Source organism: Garra rufa, chromosome 4, assembly GCF_049309525.1.
Source record: "Garra rufa chromosome 4, GarRuf1.0, whole genome shotgun sequence".
Lineage (NCBI taxonomy): Eukaryota > Metazoa > Chordata > Actinopteri > Cypriniformes > Cyprinidae > Garra > Garra rufa.
The window spans coordinates 19,859,388-19,878,165 of record NC_133364.1 but is presented as its reverse complement, the minus strand read 5'-3'; the positions used below and the strand labels follow the sequence as shown (position 1 = coordinate 19,878,165).

General features: G+C 46.0%; 1 protein-coding gene across 1 annotated transcript in view; it reads left to right on the top strand.

The window, feature by feature from the left end:
* Nucleotides 1-18,116, top strand: part of plxnc1 (plexin C1) — a 28,519-nt gene extending 10,403 nt beyond the window's left edge. Inside the window, exons 22-24 of the mRNA XM_073837774.1 lie at nt 1,739-1,852; nt 10,599-11,144; nt 18,087-18,116. Of these exons, the coding sequence (XP_073693875.1) occupies nt 1,739-1,852; nt 10,599-11,144; nt 18,087-18,116 (690 nt within the window). The remainder of the gene's footprint in view (nt 1-1,738; nt 1,853-10,598; nt 11,145-18,086) is intronic.
* Nucleotides 18,117-18,778: the final 662 nt, after the last annotated feature.

Below are 18,778 nucleotides of genomic sequence, written 5' to 3'. Positions count from 1 at the left end.
GCTCCAGGTCACATATTAATAATACACTTAATGGAATGTTAAGAATATGACATAAAAGATGCCTCTATAAAAAGTAAAAATTTATGTGTAAATCAATTTAAAGGGGGAAATGTCATCCCTTAAATATTGTGGGGGTACTCAGAAGAATGTTAAATGCCCCAGGGGGTACGCCACTGTAAAAAATTTGAGAACCACTGATTTAGCCGACGCTTTTATCCAAAGCGACTTACAACTGGGAATACAGCAAGTGATTCATCCTAAGGAGGCGGATCAACATAGGAAATGCTCAAAAATACCATATATCAGGCGTTGTTAGAAGAGTGCAGGCTAGAAAGGGAAGATCAAGAAAGAGAGGATCTCAGACTTCTGGAGGGAGTGTAGATTCGAAGTAGTAAATGGAGGTAAGCAGGTGATGAGCCAGTGGCTGTCCTATTGAAGACCAGTCTTGCTGCTGCATTCTGAATCATTTGTAGAGGTCTGATTTTACATGCTGGAAGACCGGTTAAAAGAGCATTGCAGTAGTCCAGCCTGGAAATGACCAGGGCCTGGACAAGGAGTTGTGTAGCATGTTTCTGGGAAGCAACAAAGCAGCCTCGAAATACCGGACTATCCCTTGTACTGGACTATCAGTTGTACCCTTTGAAATCCTTCATTCCAAAGGGCACTTTGAAGTGGCTGGTTATGAGCACTTTGGTTTGGAACAACACTTCAATATAGTGGCCATGATTGTTTTCACTCCGCAGTGCCCTTCGGAGGGCAATATATCCCGTTTGGAACCCGCTGTGTGGGTCAGCAGTTGGGGCAGAGGACGAAGAGGGAACAGAAAAAGAAGAGCAAATTTTGGCAATTTTGATTTTAAAAAAGGTCACAAAATTATTGCATTGCTCTTCTGTAGCTCCTATGAGCGGAGCAGTTTGAGGTTTAAGGAGATAACTTATAGTAGAGAACAACTGTTTGGAATTGCCAGAACTATGAATTATGTTTGAATAGTACTGTGGCCGTGCTTCTTTGATGGTTTTTAAATGTTTTTCTGATGGTCCCGAGAGGCCGGCTTGTGAACAGTAAGTCCAGAAGCATTATAACGCCTCTTAAGGGCATGTCCAGCTGCCTTCATTTTGCACAGATCACTTGTAAACCAGGGAGCTGAGCCGGAAAACGTAATTGTCCTAACTTTGGTGGGTGCATGGAGATCCAAAATGCTGCTCAGTGTCTTATTATAAAATTCCACAGATTCAGTGACTGATGAGACATTTACAGAATGGAGATATTGAAGGCTTAAAGGTGCCATAGAATGCATTGGTAAAATATTTTAAATTGTTCTCTGATATCTACATAGTGTCAGGATTATGTCTGTGTTTTATCCTGTTCTGTTCTGTTTCCCAAGTGTTTTTTCCCCTCTGTTTCTAGTTCTAATGGTTTAGTCCTTGTCTTCCCCCTTCTAGTTTTGTCTGTGTTAGTTCAGTCTTGCCCATATTTGTATTTCCCCCTCGTTATCTTGTTATCTTGTTTATGACCACACCTTGTTTTCAGAGTATTTAGAGTCTGTGTTTGCACTCCCCGTTTGTCCGTCAATGTATATGTTACTTCCGTTTGTTTGGGTATATGTGCTTGGTTCCTGCTCCTGGTTTTGTTTATTTGTTATCATTATTCAGTGTTTTGTTTCAATAAACTTTATTCTTTCATTCAATCCGGTTCACCTCCTCCATCTCCACTCCTCAACCCCGCCTGAGTGTGACAGATTGACGGACCAAACAAGAATATGAGTCGGGCTGAGACAGCTCTGAGGAGACTGCGGCAAGGTGGCCGTGAGTTGGAGCAATATGTGGAGGACTTCATCGAGCTCTCCCATCAGGTAGGCTGGCACGAGGCTGCTCTTGGTGCTGTGTTTGTTTTGGGGCTGGATGATGAGACCATTTGCTGCGATCTTCCCTCTTGTAATTTCCCCTTGATAGAGCTAATAAACCTGATTCTCTATTTGAATGGATCTGATTTTGAAGTTGAAGAATTTCCCAATTCTGGTCGGTCTCATCTTCCAGTCCCCTCACAGACACAGCACATCGCGCCAGCCTGCCATAAGCCGAGAACCTCCACATACCATTCCAACGGATTGAACCGCCAGCCCAGTCTCCTATCCCCTGTCATCCTCCAAAGCTCCGCCGCTGTCCTCAGCCCGATGCGACCGGCCTCCTCCCCGCGCTCTAGTCTACCGGCCTCCGCCCAGCGCTCAAGCCTGCCGGCTTCCTCTCCACGCTCCAGCCCGTCAGCCGCCAGGCCAGCGTCAGCTCGCAAAATGGCCGTCACGCCAGTTCACAAGATGGCCGCCACGCCAGATTCTGCAAGCAAGATGGCTGCCACGCCAGATTCTACAAGCAAAATGGCTGCCACGCCAGTTCACAAGATGGCCGCCACGCCAGATTCTGCACGCAAGATGGCTGCCACGCAGGAGTCTGCAAGCAAGATGGCTGCCGTTCCTGAGTTCCCGGCCAAGATGGCCGCCGTTCCTGAGTTCCCGGCCAAGAAGGCCGCCAAGCCGAGAAGGGTCTGGCTGCAGACCGTGGATGCGAGTGGAGCTCCACTCAAGAGCGGAAATACGTCACCTCCACTTCCGACGCGTATTACGCCATATTGGTCCGGGCAAAATTTTAAGACATTGCATATTTAAAACTTATTGTTTAATCTTTCGTTTTGTATTATTTATAGTTACATATACATGCACGTAATATTTACATTTTCTGTACATTTTATCGTTAAAACGTTTACCGTGGCAAATTATATATGTATATAATTATATATTTTAGAAAGTAAACAGTAGATCTATAATATCACTGGACATTAAATGAGAAGTTAATTTATTAAACATCTTAATCACAATTTGTATTTTAAACAAAATAACAACATGTACATATCATAGTAAAATAATGTTTTCCACAATGTTTAATTTAATTCCTTTATTTCAGACTCTTAGGTCCATATCAACAAAAGTAACAAAATATAGATAATACATAAGATAATACAAACATAAAATACACATACCTCAAAACCTTTGAAAAACACACAAACATTCATGCCAACACTTTCGATACCAGAAGTATTTAGGATCACTTAATTTAAGGGTTACTTAGAAAAAATGTAATTTAATTTCTAGAATTATTAAATAGACACATACAATTGCAAATATTTTATTCCTTAACAAAGCGTGAATATTATTATATACCAAAACATAGGTATATTGCCGCCTTACAGGTGGTGTTGAAGCCGAGAAATCCATCTTTAAATCATGCATTACCTATTTCTAATTTGGAAGCAGGAAAAATCCTAATTTCAAGTTGTCTGCAAGGCAGCATTGCGCCTATGTAAACTTTCACAAAACTAACATTGAAATTTCACAAGTAGTTTTGTTATGATATGATAACCTCGTTGTAACTCGCTAATGTAGCGATGCTAAATTAGTGACTGCTTTGTATTCTGATTCAAAGAAGGCAAACCTCTTGGGCAGGTTTTAAGTGTCATTTACCATAATATGAATAAATAGTTGTTTTGCGCATGGTCATTTTGTAGTAATCCCCACTTCACAAGCACTTATAATTAATAAAATTATTATTCAATAATCTTAATTTATTTTGATCATATGCATACATGAACCATGCTTATACTTTTATAAGTTTATTTACAGATTAATTCATTTATACCTTGTGTAAGTAAAATTAAAATTCTATTTGTTTATTTCTTATGGTTTTCATATCACAAATTGAATTATTTTATGAAACTGTAAAAATCGCTTGGACATCTGGGACGCGAAAGCAGCTTTTTCCACCTTTGACCGCAAGATGTCACTAGTGTGCAACGTGTTGAAAAGCTTCGAGTAATGTACCTTTTTACGATACACTTAAGGGGAAAGCCTCAGTGCCTCGAAAAGCTTAATTTTCCCATCACTACTAAATTAATAGGCTACAATAAAAAATAAAATTACCTGAATTAAAGTGCGCGACGCCATTTTGATTTTAGTGGAGATGACGTCTTTCCGGTTTGAGGGTGGAGGTGACGTATTTCCGGTGGAGCTCCACTCGCTGTATGTCTGCAGCCAGGTCCTCTTGGCCAAGCCTGAGTCCCCGGTCAAGATGGCCACCGTTCCTGAGTCCCAGGCCAAGATGGCCGCCGAGCCTGAGTCCCCGGCCAAGATGGCCTCCGAGCCTGAGTCCCCGGCCAAGATGGCCGCCGAGCCTGAGTCCCCGGCCAAGATGGCCGCCGAGCCTGGGTCCCCGGCCAAGATGGCCGCCGAGCCTGAGTCTGCACCCAAGATGGCTGCTGCTAAGTCAAAGTCTCCGCTGGTTCCGCCCAGCCTTCCAGAGTCTCCGCTGGTTCCGCCCAGACCTCCAGTGACCGCTCCGCCAGAGCGCCCTCCAGTGACCGCGCCGCCAGAGCGCCGTCTAGAACCCGCTCCTCAAGAGCGCCGCCCAGAACCCGCTCCTCAAGAGCGCCGTCCAGAACCCGCTCCTCAAGAGCGCCGTCCAGAGCCCGTTCCTCAAGAGCCAGCGCGCCCTCCAGAGCCGGAGCTCTCTCCTGCGCGCCCTCCAGAGCCGGAGCTCTCTCCTGCACGCCCCTCCGTGCTCTCCGGGGTGGACTATACCCTAGGTTCCCCCAAGAAAATTTTTTTGGGGGGGCTACTCCCCTGATCAGCCATGGCCACCTGGACTGTTGACCCCGGCCATGGCCACCTGGACTGTTTTCTCGGCCATGGCCACCTGGACTGTTTACCCGGCCATGGCCACCTGGACTGTTTACCCGGCCATGGCCTCCTGAACTATTGACCCGGCCATGGCTTCCTGAGCCCCCAGATCCGCCATGGCCTCCTGGACTGTTTACCCGGCCATGGCTTCCTGAGCCCCCAGATCCGCCATGGCCTCCCGGACTGTTTACCCGGCCATGGCCTCCTGAGCCCCCAGATCCACCATGGCCACCTGGACTGTTTACCCGGCCATGGCCCCCTGAACCCCCAGATCCGCCATGGCCACCTGGACTGTTTACCCGGCCATGGCCTCCTGAACTATTGACCCGGCCATGGCTTCCTGAGCCCCCAGATCCGCCATGGCCTCCTGGACTGTTTACCCGGCCATGGCTTCCTGAGCCCCCAGATCCGCCATGGCCTCCCGGACTGTTTACCCGGCCATGGCCTCCTGAGCCCCCAGATCCACCATGGCCACCTGGACTGTTTACCCGGCCATGGCCCCCTGAACCCCCAGATCCGCCATGGCCACCTGGACTGTATACTCGGCCATGGCTTCCTGAGCCCCCTGATCCGCCATGGCCTCCTGGACTGATTATCCGACCATGGTCCCCTGAGCTTCCTGACCCGCCATGGCCACCTGAGCTCCCTGATCTGCCCTGGAGACCACCCCTGTATCCTGTGTCCCCTGTGTCCCTACCTAGCAGTCTCCAGGGCGCCCACCCTCCCTCCCCTATGGATGTTATTAGGCGCGAGACGCGCCTTTGGGGGAGGTAATCTCAGGATTATGTCTGTGTTTTGTCCTGTTCTGTTCTGTTTCCCAAGTGTTTTTTTCCCCTCTGTTTCTAGTTCTAATGGTTTAGTCCTTGTCTTTCCCCTTCTAGTTTTGTCTGTGTTAGTTCAGTCTTGCCCATATTTGTATTTCCCCCTCGTTATCTTGTTATCTTGTTTATGACCACGCCTTGTTTTCAGAGTATTTAGAGTCTGTGTTTGCACTCCCCGTTTGTCCGTCAATGTATATGTTACTTCCGTTTGTTTGGGTATATGTGCTCGGTTCCTGCTCCCGGTTTTGTTTATTTGTTATCATTATTCAGTGTTTTGTTTCAATAAACTTTATTCTTTCATTCAATCCGGTTCACCTCCTCCATCTCCACTCCTCAACCCCGCCTGAGTGTGACACATAGAAGGTATATGAAAGAAAATTCTAATGTCAGATTGAATGCTCCTCTTTTCCGGTCATCATAGGAACCCATTCAAATAGTACCCATTTGTTTTTAATGTAGCTAACGTCGACAGCTTTGTGTCATCTACACACTCATTAATATTTGAGGAGTGAAGCACTGACAAATGATGGTCATTGCAACATTGTAAAGTGATGGCACTATAGTGCCATGTTATTTTTAAAAACATTTTAATAGGTTTAACATTTTATTATGAGCTTGGAATATACAATAATTTTAATAGAAACACTGGAGACCGGAAATGCAAAGCATTCTTCAGGTTCAAAGTCAGGCCTGACTTCCACATTCAGGAAAAATGAATGTGGAATCTAAAATCTATTATTATATTGGAAGAAGTTGCGCATAAAATTAAAAGAAAATTGTACAACTCCAAGATGAAGCATGCATTTGGTTTGGCATTTGGCATTGGCTTACAATTAAATGCCATCATTCAAAGGAGAACAGCTCAGGGAGGGCCAGAGGTGTCAGGTTCAGGTGACTGCGATAGATGACACCCAGGCCACCACCACAGCCAGTGCTACAAGCTTTTTGGAAATAACAGTAGCCAGGAGGACAGGTCTCATTTAAAACAGAAAAAAACCTGGTTGATGTCAGGTTTCTGTAAGACTCATTATGTCCAGACTTTTGTCCCGAATGTGATCATGTATAAAGCAAGATTTATTCGTGAAAGACTTTGTATTAAACAGTTAAATTTTAATTTTAGATAAAGCACTGAATCTCTGTACTGGCTCAAGTAGGCTAAAATCCACTCTTCATTTTCCGATGACACCATGTGTGGCGCTGTTTCAGTATGTCCACTGCTAATAATTCACAGAGTACTCTGATGACGTGGAAGAGATGTGACAGGGTGCACAGCTGCCCACACAGAATGGATTGTGTCACCAGATTGGGAATATGCAAACTTTCACAGAGAGCTTCTGTGGATATAGCGGGGCTGAAGCAAAAGAAGTCGTCCAAGTTCTTTAATGACTGATATTCTTGATGTAGTGCTATGCTTTTTATATTCCGTCAGTTGAGCGGCCATGCTCCTGTTGTTAGTCACTAGCCATAAGGGCAATATGCGGAACATCACTTCCTGTTTTGCTGAGCTGCCGTGTGGTTTGTGTTTTTAGCTCTCTGTGTTTGTAGCTTTCTGGAGCTTGTTTTTCTTTAGAAATCTTATCTTATTATTACTCTCTGCTGTTTAAAGTAATTAAAAACAGCTTTACTCTGACCGCTCACTTTACCCGTTAACCGCAAGTGCAGTGGGTTAGCTATTTAGCTATTTAGCTATTTAGCTTGCAACTGGCGACTTGCATTTACATTCACGTTCTCTACTCGCACCTACTACCGCTCTCCTTTCTCTCTCGTGAACCGTTTCACTTTTATTCCATAACCACGATTTGCAACAAGTTAGCATTCCGATAGCCGATTAGCTTGCGAATCGCGATTCCTTTTATGTCCTATTCATTCCGTTGTTCCTCCTCCCATCCCTCTCTTCAAGAGTTCATCAAAACAACAGTGGTAAGTTGGAACCATTCTACAAAAACGGTAATGGCTTCTTCTCTTGCTATTGTTGTCTGCACTACCTGCCACATGTATAGCTTATCTATCTCTGTCGGCAGTGAGCCTTATACATGTGATAAATGCAAGGAAATAGCTAGGCTGACAGAGAAGATGTCAGATCTAGAGACACACATCCAAACTTTAATGGAGGATAGTAAGAATGTGAGGAACTTAGATACGGCTTTGGATGTGACTAGCTCAGGGAGACAGAGCGCCTGACATCTTGGTATATTTAAAAGTGCTGGCTAATGCTAAATGTAAATTCAGTAAGATTGTTATTCACGTCGGCACTAATGATGTTCAACTTCGCCAGTCGGAGATAACTAAAAATAATGTTAAAGAGATGTGTGAACTTGCATGTACGATGTCAGACACTGTAATATGCTCTGGTCCCCTCACTGCTTACCGTGGTGACGAGATACATAGTAGACTGTCATCATTAACCGGCTGGATGTCAAAGTGGTGCCCGCGAAATAGCAGGTTTCATAGACAATTGGACGAGTTTCTGGGGCAGACCGGACCTGTTGAAAAGAGATGGTCTTCATCCCTCCGGATGTGGAGCATCTCTCCTATCTAGAAATATGGCACATAGTCTTCGAGTTTGCACTTGACTAACTGGGGCCCAGGTCTGGAAGCAGACAGACTGGCTAAACCGGCCTTCTGCTAGCCGCCTCACGTCACAGAAATCAGTTAATTCTCAGCACATAGAGACCCTTTCACCTAGATATCACACTATAGAGACTGTGTCTGTTCCCCGAGCTAGAAAATACAATAAACGGCCAAAGCAATGTAAGAGTAACAATTCAATTGATGTTCAACAAATAAAAAATGTATATAATACTGAGAATCAAATGATAAAGCTTGGCTTATTAAATATCAGGTCACTTTCTACGAAAGCACTTTTTGTAAATGATATGATCACTGATCATAAGCTAGATGTGCTCTGTTTGACAGAAACCTGGCTAAAACCAGATTATTACATTATTTTAAAATTACTGTTACAAACATTTGCCACGTGTAAAAGGTAAGGGGGGAGGTGTTAACACAATTTATAGCAATATGTTCAGTGTTTCTCAGAGAACGGGCTTTAAGTATAACTCGTTTGAAGTAATGGTGCTCCATATAACATTATCCAAAGAAACGAGTATTAATGATAAATCTCCTGTGACGTTTGTACTGGCTTCTGTACACAGGCCACCAGGGCACCATACAGACTTTATTAAAGAATTTGCTGATTTTCTATCCGAATTAGTGTTGGCCGCAGATAAAGTCTTAATAGTGGGTGATTTTAACATCCATGTTGATAATGAAAAAGATGCATTGGGATCAGCATTTATAGACATTCTGAACTCAATTAGGGTTAGACAACACGTGTCAGGACCTACTCATTGCCGAAATCACACCTTAGATTTAATATTGTCACACGGAATTGATGTTAATGGCGTTGAAATTCTGCATCAAAGTGATGATATCTCAGATCATTATCTAGTCTCGTGTATACTCCAGATAGCTAAAACTGTAAAACTAACTCCTCGCTATAAGTACGGTAGAACCATTACTTCTACCACAAGAGACTGCTTTGTAATCTTCCTGATTTATCTGAATTCCTCAGCATATCCGATAGCTCAGGAAAACTTGATGATGCGACAGAAACTATTGACTCTCTTTTTTCTAGCACTTTAGATATAGTTGCTCCTCTGCGGTTAAGAAAGATTAAGCAAAACAGTCCGAAGTCGTGGTGTACTGAACACACTTGCGCACTGAAGAGAGCACGACGAAAAATGGAACGCAGCAGGAAGAAAACAAAACTAGAGGTTCCCTATCGATACTTTCACTCGTACTGCGTCGTAAGACGCTTATGGGAAAAGCTCCTTTTCTCCTGAGACTGAAGTATTTCAATAACGCAGTGTAACTGCACGGCCATCGGTTCGTGCAGTGTTAAAGAAACGAACCAATGGCTCGGCAGCGGAGATGCACAAACCTATGGCGATGATTCGCGCCCGATCGCGCCAAAAGGGGCGGAACATCTGGCTATATAAGCGAGCATTTTGCCATAGGGACTCAGATCCTTCTTCTTCAGCGACGACATCACATCTTCGCAGAGACTGACTACGCAGAGACTGACTTCGCTCAGAAAGGCACTCTTCTCACCGTTAGACGAGCCTCGCAGCGGATCTTCACTGCTCGGCGGATTGACGCTCCGGAGCTGATTCCCTGCGGCTATCCGGTGATAGACAAAAAGAGCAAATTTCTAAGAGCAAATTTCGGCGTTGTTTCAAATGCCACGGCGTTTTTGTCGCTCGTGCAGAGCCCTTCTGCACGCCGCTGACTCTCACGCTGAGTGCGTCTCGTGTCTGGGCCCCGCCCACGCCGAGTCTGCACTCAATGAGATGGACTGTTCCCACTGTGGGAATATGAGTCTCACTTCCCTCCGCTCGCGGCTAGCTTTCTTTTCAGAGAGCGACGCCGCTCCTCGCGCCCTCCCACTTCCTTCCTCGCAGGAGCCTGCTAGGAAGAAGCAGCGGGGCAAGAGGACTCAGAGCGCGGTGACAGGCGAGCTCACGCCGGCTCAGACCCCGCGTGCCTCGCCCACACCACATGGAGAGGAATCGCCAGTTCTCTTCCTCCATCCTGACCAGCGTCCCTCCGCGGCTGTGAGCGATCTGGTTTCCTTTGGAGGGAGTGAATGCGAGGATGACAGCATGTCATTGGCCGCATCTGACGCAGAGGAGTTATCGGGCTCTTCACACGACCCCGCCCCCTTGCCGTCTGCGCAACCCAGCGCCGCCAGCGCCGGTATGGACGCCGAGCTGTTCCGCGTCCTATCTAAGGCTGTCGAGGAGCTGGAACTACAGTGGTCTCCTCCCCAGGAGCCCTCTAGGAGCCGGTTGGATGAATGGTTTCTGCCGGGGCGCCGCCAGGCCCCTCGTCAGCGAGCTTCACCATTTTTCCCCGAAGTCCACGACGAAATCTCCAAGTCCTGGCGTGCTCCTTACTCCGCCCGCCTTCATACTTCCTCTTCCGCTGCCCTCACCACTGTCGACGGCGCCGAAGAGAAAGGCTATGATAAACTGCCCCCATTGGATGAGTCTGTGGCTGCGCACCTTTGTCCACCCACTGCCATCGGCTGGAAGGCGAGGGCATCACACCCGTCCAAACCCTGCAGAACGACCTCTACCCTAGCTGGACGAGCGTATTCGTCTGCTGGACAGGCGGCTTCGGCGCTTCACTCTATGGCGGTACTTCAGGTGTACCAAGCTAAGCTCCTCCGCGGTTTGGACGAGTTGGGCCTGGAGGATTCTCCGCTCAGAGAGCTGCGCAGCGCTACAGACCTGGCTCTACGCGCCACGAAGATGACGGCACAGGCAATCGGGAGGTCGATGGCCAGTTTAGTGGTGCTGGAGCGCCACTTATGGCTTAATTTGACAGAGATCAAGGACGCGGATAAGGTCGCCTTCCTTGACTCCCCCATTTCCCCGACCGGCCTGTTTGGTCCAGCTGTGGAGGGATTCGCAGAGCGCTTCACTGCAGCACAGAAGTCGTCCCAAGCTATGCGACACTTCTTACCTAAACGCTCTAGCTCCGCAACGGCTCCTAGTCGCCCCAAGCCGGCGCCGACTCAGCAGCCCGCGAAGGCCACGCCCCCAGCTGCCCCACCAGCTCCTCAGACGGAGCTCCGTCCGCGTTCCCGCTCAGCCAAGTGCTTCCCCTTCCCTAAGCGTCAGGGACCTCGGCCAAGAGTGGTGTTGGACCAGGCGCCGCCAGCGTCCTCCTGATTCCAGGAGCAGGAAGAGGGGTCAAGTCTCGCAAAAAGCCGGACCAGCCCCCAAGTTGCCTCTTTTAGACCTTTTTACACCCCGTTCTGTTCCGAGTGTAAAAGGACTCATGTTTGTGAAAAATGTGGCTGTAACTCACGGGCCCTTTGTATTAGCGCCCTTACAGCAAACCGCTGTGATAGCGGAAAGAATAAAAAACAAACATTTTCAAGAAAAGAGCAAATTTCCTCTTCCAATGCTTCCAGACAGCAATCAGCTGTGCGAACTATTGCAGTCCCTTGCGACACGATCCGAGGCGTGGCAAGCCATCCCCGGAGTGTCAAAATGGGTTCTGAGTATAATAGAACGAGGTTATATACTCCAATTCGCTCGAAGACCCCCTCGCTTTCGCGGGGTGGTCACCACCTCAGTTCACAGCAGAGTCGCTCAGAGGTGAAGAATTTGTTGGCCAAGGGCGCCGTAGAAACGGTCCCCCCAGCGCAGAGCGAGTCAGGCTTCTACAGCCGTTACTTCCTCGTTCCAAAGAAGGATGGCGGTCTGCGATCCATCCTCGATCTCAGACAGCTGAATCGTGCCCTCATGAGACGGCCGTTCAGAATGCTCACACTAAAACAGATCCTCTCGCAAATACGCAAAGGGGACTGGTTTTGTTCACTGGATCTGAAGGATGCATACTTCCATATTCAGATCGCCCCCCACCACAGGCAATTCTTGAGATTCGCCTTCGAGGGAGTGGCATATCAATATACAGTCCTTCCGTTCGGACTGTCGTTAGCTCCTCGCACATTCACAAAGTGCATGGACGCAGCGCTTTCCCCTTTGAGACAGATGGGAATTCGCGTCCTGAACTACCTCGACGACTGGCTCATTCTAGCCCAGTCAGAGAACGAGCTAATACACCACAGATCCATAATCCTCAGCCACTTAGAGTGCCTAGGACTCAGGGTCAATTTCGCCAAGAGCGTGTTGTCTCCCAGCCAACGCGTTGCGTTCCTGGGAGCAGTTTTCGACTCAACTCAAATGAAGGCAGCAGTTGCGCCGCAAAGAGCCCAGGCCATTCGCAGGCTCGCGGCCTCCTTCAAAGTAGGAGCCCTTCGCCCACTCAAGACCTTTCAGAAGATGCTCGGCCTTATGGCCTCAGCATCCCCAGTACTTCAGTTGGGCTTGCTTCAAATGCGCCCTCTGCAGTTCTGGCTGAAACCAAGTTCCTCCTCAAGCCTGGTGTCTAGGACGCCAACGCATCAAGGTAGATCGGGCCTGTGTAACAGCCCTGGCTCCTTGGAAGAGCTCTCAGTGGATGGAACAGGGCGTTTCCCTGGACATGGTAGTCAGAAGGAAGGCAGTCTCGACAGATGCCTCCAACTTAGGTTGGGGGGCGCTGTGCGACGGCCAGCCTGCTTTCGGCCAATGGTCAAAAGCAGAGAGCCGCCTTCACATCAACTGCTTGGAAATGCTAGCAGTGTGTTTAGGCCTTCACACCCTTCTACCTGTCTTGAAGGGACACCATGTATTAGTCCGTTCGGACAGCATGACAGTGGTGTCCTACATAAACCACCAGGGGGGTCTCTCGTCGAGACGTCTATTCACGTTAGTAGAACGTCTTCTGAAATGGGCTCAGGGGCACTTCCGCTCGCTAAGGGCAACGCATGTGCCAGGCAGACTGAACCACGGAGCAGACATGCTGTCTCGGAGCAACATCTCCTCAGACGAATGGATGCTTCACCCTCAAACGGTTCAGCAAATATGGGCTGTCTTTGGCAAGGCACGAGTAGATCTTTTCGCCTCAAAAGACAATTATCACTGCCCAATCTATTTTTCGAAGGAACAGGATGCATTGACCCAAGAATGGCTCAATCTCCTGTTATATGCGTTCCCTCCAATCGCTCTGTTACCACAGGTCATCAGACGAATACGGGAACAGAAACTCAAAGTCCTGTTAGTGGCCCCATTCTGGCAGAACCAGCATTGGTTTCCAGACCTTCCCCGGATGCTTTCGAAAGCACCGTGGCCTGTTCCACTGAGACGAGATCTCTTAACACAGGCAAACAGAACGCTATGGCACCCCCAACCGGAATTGTGGGCGCTGCATGTATGGGCTCTCGACGGGAGCCTTTAAGTCTCCCTGAGTCGGTCCTGAGTACTATTTCGCAAGCTAGAGCGCCTTCTACGAGGCGGCTCTACAATCTCAAGTGGTCTGTCTTTTCCGCCTGGTGTTCCACCCGTGGTGCAGATCCAATTTCATGTGACATATCGGTGATATTGTCCTTCCTGCAAGAGCTGATCCCCTTCTACGCTCAAAGTCTACGTGGCAGCTATAGCGGTATTCCACGATCTCATAAATGGTCAATCTGTGGGAAAGAACGACTTGGTCGTTCGTTTTTTGAAGGGGTCAAGGCGGCTTAATCCTCCTCGCCCCATCACAGTTCCTTCTTGGGACTTACCCACAGTATTGAGGGCCTTGAGGGACCCTCCTTTTGAACCGCTTCAGTCCGTAGGCCTTCGCCCCCTGACGTTGAAGACTGCTCTGCTATTGGCATTGGCATCAGTCAAACGTATGGGTGACCTACAGGCGCTCTCTGTGAGCCCCATATGCTTGGAGTTCGGGCTGAATGACTCTAAGGTCATCCTGAAGCCAAGACGTGGGTATGTACCCAAGAGTCTCTCAACACCCTTTAGAGACCAAATTATTTCCCTCTCGGCTCTTCCTCCTTCGGAGCAGGACCAGGGATTTAATCCTCTCTGCCCCGTCAGGGCTTTGAGATGCTATGTGGAGCGTTCTGCGCCTTTTAGGCAGTCAGAACAGCTGTTTGTGTGTTTCGGTGGCCGCACCAAAGGGTTTTCAGTCACAAAACAAAGGTTATCCAAGTGGATTGTGGAAGCCATCACGTTGGCTTACTCTTCTTTGGGCCTACAATGTCCCATGGGAGTAAGAGCCCATTCGACTAGAGGCATAGCCTCGTCCTGGGCATGGTCTAGCGGGGTTTCTATCGCAGAAATTTGTGCGGCGGCAGGCTGGGCCTCACCGTCCACATTTGCTAGATTTTACAATTTGGACGTCCCAGTCTTACAGACTCGGGTGCTTTCTGCATAGTGGTATAACTGTTACCAGTATGTTACATATGGTGCGCCTTGGCCTCACTTGAGCTCCAAGTTGTACTTATTCCCTGGAACGGATGTTTATCAGACTATCTGATGGAACAATTGGCCCTTATTAGCCCTTTAGTGCTAGGGTCATGTCTGTCGTTCCTCTACCTTAGCAACGGCGGGATTGTACTGGTTCCCCATAAGCGTCTTACGACGCAGTACGAGTGAAAGTATCGATAGGGAACGTACTCGGTTACTTTCGTAACCTCGGTTCCCTGAGATACGGGAACGAGTACTGCGTTGCTGGCCGTGCTAGGTAGCTGCACGACTCAGTCGTCGCTTCAGTCGAAGTACCTGAGTCCCTATGGCAAAATGCTCGCTTATATAGCCAGATGCTCCGCCCCTTTTGGCGCGATCGGGCGCGAATCATCGCCATAGGTTTGTGCATCTCCGCTGCCGAGCCATTGGTTCGTTTCTTTAACACTGCACGAACCGATGGCCGTGCAGTTACACTGCGTTATTGAAATACTTCAGTCTCAGGAGAAAAGGAGCTTTTCCCATAAGCGTCTTACGACGCAGTACTCGTTCCCGTATCTCAGGGAACCGAGGTTACGAAAGTAACCGAGTACGTTTTCCGTACAGCCTGGCGTGAATGTAACATATCCTAGAAAAGCATTAAAAACTGCTAGATCAGATTATTTTTCATCTTTCTTAGAAGATAACAAACATAACCCTAGGTATTTATTCAATACAGTGGCTGAATTAATGAAGAGTAAAGCACCAACAGGCACTGAATTTTCCCAACAGCACAGCAGTAATGACTTCATGAACTATTTTACTACCAAGATAGATACTATTATAGATAAAATTGTAACTATACAGCCATCCGCTACAGTATCACATCAGATATGCTATAGATCTCCTGAGGAACAATTCCATACAATTTCAACTATAGGAGAGGAAGAGTTGTACAAACTTATTAAATCATCTAAACTGACAACATGCATGTTAGACCCTATTCCATCTAAGCTACTAAAAGAGGTGCTTCCAGAAGTCATAGATCCTCTTCTGAATATTATTAATTTGTCACTATCGTTAGGATATGTCCCCAAAACTTTCAAACTGGCTGTTATTAAGCCTCTAATTAAAAAAACTCAAATTGATCCCAATGAATTAAACAATTACAGACCAATTTCAAATCTCCCTTTTCTGTCAAAGATACTAGAAAAGGTAGTGTCCTCACAATTGTGTTCTTTCTTAGAGAAAAATGGTATCTGTGGGGATTTCCAATCAGGATTTAGACCGAATCATAGTACTGAGACTGCTCTTATTAGAGTTACAAATGATCTTCTCCTGTCATCCGATCGTGGATGCATCTCTCTATTAGTACTGCTGGATCTTAGTGCTGCGTTTGATACTATTGACCACAATATTCTTTTAAATAGACTTGAAAATTGTGTTGGCATTAGTGGTAGTGCACTGGCTTGGTTCGAATCGTACTTATCTGACCAGCATCAGTTCATAGCAGTGAATGACGAGGTATCATATCAATCACAAGTGCAGTATGGAGTACCTCAAGGCTCAGTACTAGGGCCATTACTTTTTACACTTTATATGTTACCCTAACAGAATGCATAGTTGAAATAAAAAATTGGATGGCAAGAAATTTTTTACTGCTAAATTCTGAAAAAACAGAGGTGTTAATTATTGGACCTAAAACCTCCGCATGTAATAACCTTAAACACAGTCTAATACTCAATGACTGCTCTGTCAATTCGTCATCATCAGTCAGGAACCTAGGTGTGCTATTCGATAGCAATCTTTCCTTCAAAAGCCACATTTCTAGCATTTGCAAAAACGCATTTTTTCATCTAAAAAATATATTGAAATTACGACCTATGCTCACGATGTCAAATGCAGAAATATTAATCCATGCGTTCATGACCTCAAGGATAGATTATTGTAATGCTTTATTGGGTGGTTGTTCTGCACGCTTAATAAACAAACTCCAGCTGGTCCAAAATGCAGCAGCTAGAGTTCTTACTAGAACCAGAAAGTATGAACATATTAGCCCGGTTCTGTCAACACTGCACTGGCTCCCTATTAAACATCGTATAGATTTTAAAATCTTGCTAATTACTTATAAAGCCCTAAATGGTTTAGCTCCTCAGTACTTGAGCGAGCTCTTATCATATTATAGTCCCTCACATCCGCTGCGTTCTCAAAATTCCAGCAATTTGATAGTACCTAGAATATCAAAATCAACTGCGGGCGGCAGATCTTTTTCACATTTAGCGCAAACTGTTCGGGAGGCAGATACACTCTGTCAGTTTAAATCTAGATTAAAGACCCATCTCTTTAAACTGGCCTACACTTAATACATTTCATAATCCAAATCCGTTAAAGGATTGTTAGGCTGCATTATTTAGGTCAACCGGAACCAGGGACACTTCCTATAACACCTGATGTGCTCGTTGCATCAGAAGAAGAATGGCATCTACGCTAATATTAGTATCTTTCCTTCTTATTCAGAGGTCACCGTAGCCACCTGTATTCCAGATCAGACGGTCACTGCAGTCTCCCGGATCTAGTCCGTACCCATCAGCACCCAGAGATATCCTCTACAGCCCTGAATGTCAGCAGAGACCACATCAAAGACAGATCATCAGTGAAGACCTCATCACCTAGACGGCCATCGACGCAAGACAGCGAAAACCAGATGAGTCCTCTCCTATCTGATTTTGTGGCAACTTGGAACTCTTGCATCTACATTAATATTAGTCTGTTTGTTTCTTATTCCCAGGTCACCATAGCCACCAGATCCAGTCCGTATCCAGATCAGATGGTCACTGCAGTCCCCCAGATCCAGTCCAATCCAAGAGCAGATGGTGGATCAACACCTACAGCCGAATGTCAGCGGATTCCCGTGTCAACTAGATGAGCCCCAGAGACAGATCATCAAGAAAGAACTCCTACCCTAAACGGCCACCGTCACACAAGGCCACAGGAACCAGATGAGTCCTCTCCAATTTGACTTTGATGCAGTATGGAACTCTTGCATTATTATTGACATTTTACTTTATTATTTTAATACTGTAAGGTTGCTTTGACACAACTTGTATTGTAAAAATCGCTGCATAAATAATCTTGACTTGACTTGACTTGACATCAAATCTTATGTATCGTATTTTAGAACACAGTAACTAGTAACAAGTTTTAACATGCCCCGACATTTGTGTTTTTTCAGTTGCTTATAAACATATAAACGGATCAAATCTGAAAACACTGTATTCACCACAAACTGGGCTACAACAATAAGTGAGCAGCACGTATATTCGCGAACAGTGTATCACAGCAAAGATTTGTCTAATTACTCTTACTCTAACATTAGGCTATTAACATTATAACTCATATTACTTTTATATAATATTGCTGTCCATTTTATAGAACAGAAAAAAAACATCCTGGCATCATGAGACATTTAGAAGCAGTGAATGAAACTTCATAATGTTTCATTTGATTATACATTTACTAAGGAATTTTAGTTTGGACAAAGTCTAACTAGTAAAATGTGTACAAGTTATGTGGCAGCTAAGTTAAGTAGGTTAATAAAAAAAACGTGCTCATGTAAATGATGAAGCTGCCGCATCTGAGATAAATTCAAAGTTTATTTCTCTCAGCGCACCTTTGAGGTAAATTCTGTCTCTTTCCTCTTAGTGCTTCTTCTTCCAGAAACGAAGTAACTGAGATGAACTTAAGAAAAAGTGTTGTTGCTTTGTTTGCTCTGATGTGGGCATTTACATGCCATGCATCTCACATGGCCTATTATAATAACAAAAGCAAAAGTTGCTCATGGGCATGATCAAATTAACAATAGTTAGCTCTAGCTCTGAGGGCAAAACTGTACGTTGGTTTCATATAGATTACTTTAACACAGAACATTTGTTTTCAATAAGACTTGCTTCATTTAAAAGTAGTCAAGCTTTCTATAGATATATCTCTCATGTCTCTCATATCGAGTATTCACTGAGTTTCGGTTAATTATAGTGACGCATTTCTAAATGAAGGTCACAGAGACCAAGGCGTCAGACAGCGCACCCTGTTTTATTTTTTTCTTTATTTGACAAAACCACAAAGCTTTGTTGTTATTATGTGTGTATACAAATATAAGTAGACCCTTTACAGATTCGATTGATGTTGTAGGATCTCAGCGCAAATCAGACAATTCAGTCGATTCAATTAGAAGTTTTGAAACACTTCTACAGACCCCAAATTCTACAAGAGACCCAGCATGACAAGACTCCTGTCGTAAAATTTGTCATGTGACAACCTGGCGCCAGCCAGCTTGAAGCAAACCTAACCAACTAGGAACTTGCAACATTAACACAAAAGGACACTTGTTGATCATT